General features: G+C 52.4%; 1 protein-coding gene across 2 annotated transcripts; it reads left to right on the top strand.

Annotated features, from left to right (window-relative positions):
• Positions 1–1,971: 1,971 nt before the first annotated feature.
• Positions 1,972–6,869, top strand: LYPD3 (LY6/PLAUR domain containing 3). Of its 2 annotated transcripts, XM_011997687.1 has the most exons (6): positions 2,080–2,150; positions 2,303–2,313; positions 3,165–3,293; positions 3,854–4,024; positions 4,331–4,492; positions 5,795–6,869. In XM_011997687.1, the coding sequence occupies exons 1-6, from the start codon at positions 2,080–2,082 to the stop codon at positions 6,307–6,309; spliced, it is 1,059 nt and encodes a 352-aa protein (XP_011853077.1). In that variant the 3' UTR covers positions 6,310–6,869. The 2 variants fall into 2 exon arrangements, with proteins under 2 accessions (XP_011853076.1, XP_011853077.1); XM_011997686.1 differs by lacking the exon at positions 2,303–2,313 and having other exon boundaries at positions 1,972–2,161; positions 3,162–3,293.
• The last annotated feature ends 3,324 nt before the right edge of the window (positions 6,870–10,193 follow it).

The raw sequence follows: 10,193 nt of genomic DNA, 5'->3' as shown, positions 1-10,193 counted from the left end.
GCTATTGATTTTTTTCTGATCCTTTACTGTTGCAGTGTGGCCTTGTCCAGGTTGGTGCTCTGTGAAATTATGTGTAGTTGAACTCCATGGCCTCACTGTTTGTGCCAGGCCAACTCCCAGCTGTTAGGGGCTGTTTTGCTCTTTCTTCCCTGAAAAACTACCCGGCACCTTGTTGGTTTCCTGGCCTTCTCTCTCACCGCTTCTAGAGTCATTTTCCTTTTTTATACGGAGGTCACAGTGACATTCTTACCTTGTTTTCATTGAAGAATAACATACATCCAGTGACAGGCCTGAGTCAGTGATTCTCTCCGTATCTGTACACACATGCGGCTGTCACCTAGAGGAAGATCGTGGGAGCTCCTCTCTGTTGCTCCTTCTGGGGTGATGCCCTCCCAAAAGTAACTTGTGTTCTGATTTCTGGCACCACTGGTTAGTTTTGTCTGTTCTGGAACTTCATATAAATTGAGTTACACAGTCTGTTTTGTTTTGTTTAAGGCTTTCTAAACTCAACACCAAGTTTTTTCTTTTTTAAAAATAAAATGAGATGGGGTCTCACTATGTTGCCCAGGCTGGTCTCAAACCCCTGGGTTCAAGTGATCCTCCCACTTTGGTCTCTCAAAGTGCTGGGTTTACAGGTGTGAGCCACTGTGCCTGGTCCCAACACAAAGTTTTTGAGATATGTTGCTGCATATATCAGGTGTTGGATCTTTTCCATTGCTGTGTAATATTCCATTGGCCGAATCAACCACTCTCTTTTGCCATTCACTTCTTTTTCTTTTTCCTTTTTTAAAATCAAATATCCTACTCTCAGATCCACTTACTTTTTTTAAATTTTTTTTTTGAGACAGGGTCTCACTCTGTTGCCCAGGTTGGAGTGCGGTGGCATGGTCTCAGCTCACTGCAACCTCCACCTCCTAGGCTCAAGTGATTCTCCTGCCTCACCCTCCTGAGTAGCTGGGACAGCAGGTACATGCCACTGCACCTGGCTAATTTTTTTTTTTTTTCTTTATAGAGATGGGGTTTTGCCATGTTGCCCAGGCTGGTCTCAAACTCCTGATCTCAAGTGATCCACCCGCCTCGGCCTCCCCAAGTGCTGTGATTACAGGCATGAGCCACTGCACCCGGCCTCCTTTTACTTCTTGATGGCTAGCTGCACTATTTCTCACGTTGATCATATTAAGAAGCAAATCTATCACGTCCTCCAGCTCATTTAGACCCTCTTAAAGATTCTCTACTATTCTCATAATTAATCCACATCTCTTGTCAGGGCCTCTAATGCCCTGAGGGTCTTGGCCTCTGCCTGACTCTTTCATCTCAGTTCCTGCCCTTCTCCTATGGCCTTCTGAGCTCAGGAGCACTGCTCTCCTTTCCGTGTTTGAATGGTCCATCCTACCTCCCACCTCCAGGTGTTCCCACGTGCTGGTCCCTCTGCTTGTAAAGGACTGTGCCCCTCTCTTGACCTGCTCTAGCTGGCTAAATCCTGCATGCCCTTGAGGTTGCATCTCAGATAATCTCAAGGAAGCCCTCACCGACCAGGCCCCACTCCTAGACTCCACATCTCCTTGTATCACTACACTTTTTCCTTCAGTGTCTTAGTCTCTGTGGTAAACAACAATTTGTACGATTATTTGATTAGTATCTGTCTCCCCCATCAGAGGGTGAGCTCTGCCAGGACAGGCACTGGTTCTGTCTTCATCTCCAGCATTACCCAGGCCAAAGCCGAGCACACTGTAGATGCTCATTTAACAGTTCATAAACACTGAATGTCAGTAGCCCCAGCCTCTCTTTAAGCCCCACTACTCCCCCACTCCAAACACACACAGACTTTCTCCCGCGAGCCGTCAGGGAACCTCAGCTCCCACCCTTTCCCTCCTTGGCAACTTCACAGGGCAGGGACCGCTCTCCCTGTGGATGACGCGCCTAGGGGCGGGGCCCCGCCCCACAGCCGACGCTGAGTTGGCCCGGTTGGGCAAGGCTGGGGTTGCCTGGGGCGAGGTTACTCATCTTGGGCTCAGGTAAGAGGGCCCGGGCTGGGAGGCGGCACACCCAGGGGGGACGCCAAGGGAGCAGGACGGAGCCATGGACCCCGCCAGGAAAGCAGGTGCCCAGGCCATGATCTGGAACGCAGGCTGGCTGCTGCTGCTGCTGCTGCTTTGCAGAGGTGGGTCTGCTGCCCGGAGAGGTGGAAGGGGTAGAATGGGGGCTCCTAGGGAAGAGGCTCCTCTGGCCCCCTACAGAGAAGGCTGTGGGAAGGATCCCCGCATAAGCAGAGGGCACTGTAGGCAAAGTTCCCCATCCTGAGCAGAGGAGGCAGTGGGAAGCGTCCTCCACCGTGGGCAGTAGGAAGGGTTCCCCACACGGACAGGGGGAACTGTGGGCAAAATTTCCCATCCTGAAGCTGTGGAAAGAAGTACCCTGCTCCTAGGCCGGGCGCAGTGGCTCATGCCTGTAATCCCAGCACTTTGGGAGGCCGAGGCGGGCGGATCATGAGGTCAAGCGATCGAGACCAGCCTGGTCAACATGTTGAAACCCCGTCTGTACTAAAAATACAAAAATTAGCTGGGCGTGGTGGCGCGCGCCTGTAGTCCTGGCTACTCGGGAGGCTGAGGCAGGAGAATCGCTTGAATCCGGGAGGCGGAGGTTGCAGTGAGCCGAGATTGTGCCACTGCACTCCAGCCTGGTGACATAGCGAGACTCCGTCTCAAACAAACAAAAAAAAAGTCCCCTGTCCTGGGCAGAGAAGCTGTGGGCAGAGTTCTCTCATTTGAGCAGAAGGGGGCTGTGGGAAGGGATCCCTCACTGAGCATAGTCTAGCACAGTCTACTGTGGGAGAAGTTCTCTCCTTCTGAGCAGAAAACTATGAGGAGGTATCTCTCCTACCCCGGGATGAGGGGCTCCATGGCGGGAATCGCCTACAGTGGGCATACGGGGCTGTGGGAAGGACACGCCCACGGTTGGCATAGTGGGTGTGAAGGAAAAGGGTCCAGTGATTCCCGTGCTTCCAGATTTGTGGAAAGCTTTTCCCTACTCCTGCCCTGGAAAAGTGTGTGCAATAGGACTGTCTCATCCCGGGACAGAGGGCCATGGGAAGGACTATTTCTCTCTTGGGGGAGGACGATTTAGCAAGGAGGGCTCAGGTCTACTCGGCTCCGCTCCCCCAGGAGCGCAGGCCCTGGAGTGCTACAGCTGCGTGCAAAAAGCTGATGACGGATGCTCCCCACACAAGATGAAGACGGTGAAGTGCGCGCCGGGCGTGGACGTCTGCACCGAGGCAGTCGGGGCGGTGGAGACCAGTGAGTGGGGACCCCCGGGCCACGCACACCAATGGAGGATCCTCCGGCCCAGCCCAGCCTCCTTATAGTCGTTTCTGGATTGGCCACGCCCCTTTAACGCGGCCCCACCCCTCCCTTTCAGCCTATCCAGGACCCTACGACACAGCTTCGCCCCTCCTCCCAGGCCAGGGCTTCTCTATTAACGATTACAAGGGCGAGGAGCAGAGAATTGAGAACTGGGTGGGGCGGACTGGGAGAGCTCAGGTTTGGAACGAGGTCACATCCTATGCACCTTTTCTGCTCCACCACTGAGACCTCCCCATCCCTGTCAACCGGGATGTCTCCTCCGACTCACCACTTTGAGGTTCAGCCCCCGTTCCATGACCCCGCTCCTGCCTCCTTCGGTCGTTCTTTCCGCTCTGAGCGGCTCTTTGGGGGCGCCAATCTGCCAATTCCGGCCTGTCAGTCCTCTGGTGTTGGCCTATTTGAGGCCCCGCCCCTCCCAGACCTTACCCAAGTCTGGGCTACGCTCCATCTGAGACCACGCCCACAGCTAATCCCGCCCCTGTCCCTTTGCCCAGTCCACGGACAATTCTCGATAGCAGTGCGGGGTTGCGGTTCGGGACTCCCCGGCAAGAATGACCGCGGCCTGGATCTTCACGGGCTTCTGGCGTTCATCCAGCTGCAGCAATGCGCTCAGGACCGCTGCAACGCCAAGCTCAACCTCACCTCGCGGGCGCTCGACCCGGCAGGTCCGTGGGGGCGGGGCCGTAGCTGTGGGGGCGGAGCTACATTCGGGCCCGCCAAGATGGAGGCGGAGCCGGGAGTACTCGGCCTGGGCTGGGTGTGGGGGTTATACTCTAGGGCGGGGCCAAGAGGCAGCAGGCGGGACTTTCTGGCTGTAGGCACCAGGAGGTTGCGCGCTGGGGCGGGGCTATTGGTAGGCGGGGTTATTGACAGTGCGGGGGGTGTGTCACGCCTTAGGGGCGGGGCTAGAAGACGCGCTGCGGTTCCCGAACCCTTTCGACGCCTTTTCTTCCTCTGGGCCCCCCTCGCAGGTAATGAGAGTGCATACCCGCCCAACGGCGTGGAGTGCTACAGCTGTGTGGGCCTGAGCCGCGAGGCCTGCCAGGGTACATCGCCGCCGGTCGTCAGCTGCTACAACGCCAGCGATCATGTCTACAATGGCTGCTTCGACGGCAACGTCACCTTGACGGCAGGTGAGGGGGCCCTGGAGCACGGGACCTACAGGAGTTGTGGTAGCACTTCTGAATCACCCTGGGCAGTAGGGAGCCCTTTACCCAAAGCGTTTCCTTCACCTGCGATGCATTCTGGGAACCGTGGGGCCTAAATGCTTGTATCGTAGGGGATCATGGAAAATGCAGTCCCTTCCCCCAACGTATTAATAGTGTGGGGACAGTGATGGTTCGTCCAAGAGTGTTTTGGAGGGAAATACATTTCCATAGAGGGCTGCCAGGTACTTAAGAGGTATTTAAGCCTCCAAGCTTCTGCCCAGGCACTGCAGAGAATCTCTAGTTTCTTAGCCCTTAAAACTCAAGGGGTCCCCGCCTGTCCCAGAGTATTGAGAGATGTAACCATGGAAAATGAAGTTCTTCAAACCCCATTCCCTTGCCAGCTATGCTTAAAAAGATGTAGTTCTTTTTAATTTTATTATTACTAATTTTTTTTAAAGACAGGGTCTTGCTCTATCGCCTAGACTGGAGTGCAGTGGCGCAATCATAGCTCATTGCAGTGGCGCAGTCATAGCTCACTGCAGCCTCTACCTCTTGGGCTCAAGCAGTCCTCCTGCCTCAGCCTCCCAAGTAGCTGGGACTACAAGGGTACACCGCCACGACTGGTTACTTTTATTTTTGGTAACAGTGGAGTCTGTCCATGTTGCCCAGGCTGGTATTGAACTCATGGGCTAAGCGATCCCCCTGCCTAGGTCTCCCAGAGTGCTGGGATTACAGGCGTGAACCACTGAGCCTGGTGGGGAGAATGTAGCTCTGACTCTAAGACTAAATTCTGTTGGGGAAGTAAAAGCTGGGGTGAAGGCTAGGGGGATAATGGCCGGAGGGTTGTAAAGGAAGTTTGTTCTGCCCTGTGGTCTTGTGAGAGGTCTTGTATCTCAGTCTAAACCTTTGTTGTAAGCACTATTTTTATTTCAGCCTACACACATTTCCATTCAAAGCACAATGGAAAATGTTAATCCACCATGTGCCAAAGACAGTGAGTCTGTCTGTTTCTCATAGTAGCACCTGAGTTTAGATTTTGGGATTAATGGATGCAGAGACCTTCTGTCTCATTTTGAGGGGTTCTCTTTTTTTTTTCCCCCAAGACAGAGTCTCACTCTGTTGCCCAGTGATCCCCCTGCCTCTGCTTCCCAAAGTGCTGGGACTACAGGCGTGAGCCACCACGCCCAGTGGGGTTCTCTGTTCTTGCCTGATGCCTCTAAGTTTCATTCTGGCTGTGTCAACCTCTTTCCCTCCAGCCACTGACCTATCTGTGTCTCCTTCCTGTAGCTAATGTGACTGTGTCCTTGCCCGTCCGGGGCTGTGTCCAGGATGAATTCTGCACTCGGGATGGAGTAACAGGCCCAGGGTTCACGCTCAGTGGCTCCTGTTGCCAGGGGTCCCGCTGTAACTCTGACCTCCGCAACAAGACCTACTTCTCCCCTCGAATCCCACCCCTTGTCTGGCTGCCCCCTCCAGAGCCCACGACTGTGGCCTCAACCATATCTGTGGCCTCAACCACGTCTGTCACCACCTCTACCTCGGCCCCAGTGAGACCCACATCCACCACCAAACCCATGCCAGCCCCAACCAGTCAGACTTCGAGACAGGGAGCAGAACACGAGGCCTCCCAGGATGAGGAGCCCAGGTTGACTGGAGGCGCCGCTGGCCACCAGGACCGCAGCAATTCGGGGCAGTATCCTGCAAAAGGGGGGCCCCAGCAGCCCCATAATAGAGGCGGTGTGGCTCCCACGGCTGGATTGGCAGCCCTTCTGTTGGCCGTGGCTGCTGGTGTCCTGCTGTGAGCTTCTCCACCTGGAAATTTCCCTCTCACATACTTCTCTGGCCCTAGGTACTCCCTCTTCCCATCACTTCCTGTTCCCACCACTGGACTGGGCTGGCCCAGGCCCTGTTTTTCCAACATTCCCCAGTATCCCCAGCTTCTGCTGCGCTGGTTTGCGGCTTCAGGAAATAAAATACTGTTGTATATATCCTGCCAGGGGTGTTCTAGCTTTTTGAGGACAGTACCTGTATTCTTCTCATCCTTGTCTCTCCGCTTGTCCTCTTGTGATGTTAGGACAGAGTGAGAGAAGTCTGCTGTCACAGGGAAGGTGAGAGAGAGGATGCTAAGCTTCCTACTCACTTTCTCCTAGCCAGCCTGGACTTTGGAGTGTGGGGTGGGTGGGACAATGGCTCCCCACTCTAAGCACTGCCTCCCCTACTCCCCCCATCTTTGGGGAATCGGTTCCCCATCTGTCTTCCTTACTAGACTGTGAGCTCCTCGAGGGCAGGGACCGTGCCTTATGCCTGTGTGTGATCAGTTTCTGGCACACAGATGCCTCAATAAAGATTTAATGACTTTGTATAGTGCTTTAAAGGAGTCGCTTCCACCTTGTTTCTCGCAATAACCGCTCTAGCTGAGCTTGGGTGGGCATGATAAAGCCTTTAACAGGAGAGAGATCGGACATAGAGCCACAGCCCCCAGGGGAAGTTGCGGTTGAACTTTCATCTCCTGGGGTCTAGCCCGCATTTGGGTGTTCCCACTGGTGAAGGGGAAACTGGGCGAAACCATTAGGCGGCATGGAGGGGTGAATGGGGCTTTTAGCAATGCCAGGGAACAGACGGCTTTGTCTAATGAGTTTGTGTGCCCTCCCTAGGCTCCACCCATCTTGCCATCCAGCCAGCCGTCTGCATTTTTTTAGAGATGGGGTCTGTGTCACCCAAATTGGACTTCAGTGGCCCAATCATACCTCACTGCAACTTCCAACTCCTGCCTCAGGCTCCCAAGTAGCTGGGACTACAGGCTCAGCCCATCACACTTGGCTAATTTTATTTTTTGTAGAGATGAGGTCTTGCTATGATGCCCAGTCCTCCTGCCTTGGCCTCCCAAAGTGTTGGGATTACAGGCAGGAGCCACTGCACCCGGCTTCATCTGGTTTACTAAGAGTCATTAAGGCTGGGCACAGTGGTTCATGCCTGTAATCCCAGCACTTTGGGAGGCCGAGGCAGCCGGATCACCTGAGGTCCGGAGTTGGAGACCAGCCTGACCAACATGGAGAAACCCCGTCTCTACTAAAAATACAAACTTAGCCGGGCATGGTGGCACATGCCTGTAATCCCAGCTACTCGGGAGGCTGAGGCAGGAGAATCACTTGAACCCAGGAGGCACAGGTTGTGGTGAGCCGAGATTACGCCACTGCACTCCAGCCTGGGCAAAAAGAGTGAAACTCCGTCTCAAAAAAAAAAAAAAAAAAAGAGAAAAAAGTAATTAACTGGGCTCACCTACTGTATCCCATTTGTCTGTAGGGCCCGAGGGTGCTGCTGTTGGTCTTTGCTTGGTGCTGGGGACTTGGGGATTTAGCCCCACCTCCATCTCCTTCCCATCAGGTGAAGGCCTGGCCCTGGAGGCACTGGAGGGGAAAAGCCTGGCTTGAGAATGAGAGAGTTCCTGGTAGGCTTTGCGACTGCTTGATGGGAGGAGGATCAGATGTGGGGAATAGTGAGATCATAACAGTATATTGCCAAATTACTATTGATAGCCAATATTACTATTAATAATAGGGAGTAGTGTGAGGTAACAACAAAACAATAGCAAATAATGAGTATAGCAACAAAATAGAACATCAATAAGAGTATGAGCTCTTATTCTGAAACACATACATTGTAATACATGTATAGAGGGAAACGTCAGTGATGGTAAATGTAGTGTTGGGATTATTAGTATCTTTTTTTGTTTTTGAAATGGAGTTTCGCTCTTGATGCCCAGGCTGGAGTGCCATGGCATGATCTTGGCTCACCACAACCTCTGCCTCCCAGGTTCAAGCCATTCTCCTGCCTCAGCCTCTCGAGTAGCTGGGATTACAAGCATGCGCCAGCACGCCTGGCTAATTTTGTATTTTTAGTAGAGATGAGGTTTCTCCATGTGGTCAGGCTGGTCTCAAACTCCTGACCTCAGGTGATCCACCCACCTCGAACTCCCAAAGTGCTGGGATTACAGGTGTGAGTCACCATGCCTGGCAGTGATTTTTAAATTTTAATTTAACTTTTATTTGTATTGTAGAGATTGATGTCTCACTATGTTACCCAGGCTGGTCTCGAACTCCTGGGCTCAGATGATCCTTCTGCCTCTGCCTCCCAGGTGCTGGGATTACAGATGTGAGGTCCCGTGCCCGGCTGTGTTAGTGATTAAAGACAGCCTTACTAGATGCCTAGTCTACGCTATCAGTGTGCAGCCATCATCTCATTGCCTTTTCCACATAGTTTCAGATGGGATGATTGGGGAAACTGAAGCTCAGAATGGTGAAGTAATTAACCCACAGCAAATAATACATTTATTATGTGGCAGGTACTTGTTTTAAGTGCTGTACTTGGATGAATATATTTAATCTACAAAACCATCCTGTGAAGTAAGTGTTAATCATCTGCATTTTACAGGATGGGTAAATCAGGGCTGGAGAGGTTGAGAAAGTTGCCCTAGGTCACCCAGCTATTAAGCAGTAGAGCTCAACTTCCAATGCGGGCCGGTCAGCTTTATAGAGTGTACCAGCACTGCCATGACGTTTCCCTTAGCTTGACTAAACTTTAGACAGGCTTCCTCCTGCCTCTAGGCCCTCAGAATTCAGAGGATCTAACCACAGAGGCCCCTTACCTCCCTTTTCTTAGAAAACCTGTCATTGTAGGTTATTTCTTTGTCCATTTGAGATGGACATAAATCTCTTTAAAAGTCTTGGCCAGGCACGGTGGCTCATGCTTATAATTCCAGCACTTTGGGAGGCTCAGGTGGGTGGATCACGAGGTCAGGAGTTCAAGACCAGCCGGACCAATATGGTGAAACCCCATCTCTACTAAAAATACAAAAATTAGCCAGATGTGGTGGCAAGTGCCTGTAATCCCAGCTACTCAGGAGGCTGAGGCAGGGGAATCGCTTGAACCTGGGAGGCGGAGGTTGCAGCGAGCCGAGATTGCACCATTGCACTTCCAGCCTGGGTGACGAAATGAGACTCCATCTCAAAAAATAAAATAAAGTAAAAAGTCTCTTGCCAATTTATAGCCCAGGAAATGGGCTCTCACTATGTTGCCCAGGCTGGTCTTGAACTCCTGGGGTCAAGCGATCTTCCTGCCTTGGCCTCTCAAAATGCTGGGATTACAGGTGTGAGTGACCAGGACCCAGGGAACTATCTCTTTGAAATGTGAACATAAAAGGAGATACTACTCCTATCTCCCCAAGGAACGTGAGAGCTTAACTTTGGTAGATGACTCAGCTCTCAGTTGTAAAAGTACCTCCTGTCATGAAGACAGAAGAAAGCTGCCTTCTTCTCTGGATAAAGCCGATTAAAAACGCGAATGACCAACAATCTTCCATTCATCCCAGCTCTTAAAATCTCTACCACTCGGCTGGGCACGATGGCTCACGCCTGTAATCCCAGCACTTTGGAAGGCTGAGGTGGGTGGATCCCTTGAGTACGGGAATTCAAGAGCATCCTGGGCAACCTCGTCTCTACAAAAAATACACTAAAAATTAGCTGGGCGTGGGGGTATGTGCCTGTAGTCCCAGCTACTTGGGGGTGCTGAGGTGGGAGGATCGCTTTAGCCCTGGAGTCCGAGGTTGCAGTGAACCATGATGGTGTCACTGCACTCCAGCCTGGGTGACAGAGCGAGACGCTGTCTCAAGAAAAAAAAAAAAAAAAAA

The sequence above is a fragment of the Mandrillus leucophaeus genome, unplaced genomic scaffold (assembly GCF_000951045.1).
Source record: "Mandrillus leucophaeus isolate KB7577 unplaced genomic scaffold, Mleu.le_1.0 Scaffold546, whole genome shotgun sequence".
NCBI lineage: Eukaryota > Metazoa > Chordata > Mammalia > Primates > Cercopithecidae > Mandrillus > Mandrillus leucophaeus.
The sequence above is the reverse complement of the archived record's forward strand: the minus strand, read 5'-3'. Positions and strand labels throughout refer to the sequence as shown.

Coding starts and splice junctions, on each gene's coding strand:
- LYPD3 (XM_011997686.1), top strand. CDS start 2,080: ATGGACCCCGCCAGGAAAGCAGGTGCCCAGGCCATGATCTGGAACGCA. Junction 4,025..4,330: donor GCGGGCGCTCGACCCGGCAG/GTCCGTGGGGGC, acceptor CCCCCCTCGCAG/GTAATGAGAGTGCATACCCG. Junction 4,493..5,794: donor CAACGTCACCTTGACGGCAG/GTGAGGGGGCCC, acceptor TCCTTCCTGTAG/CTAATGTGACTGTGTCCTTG.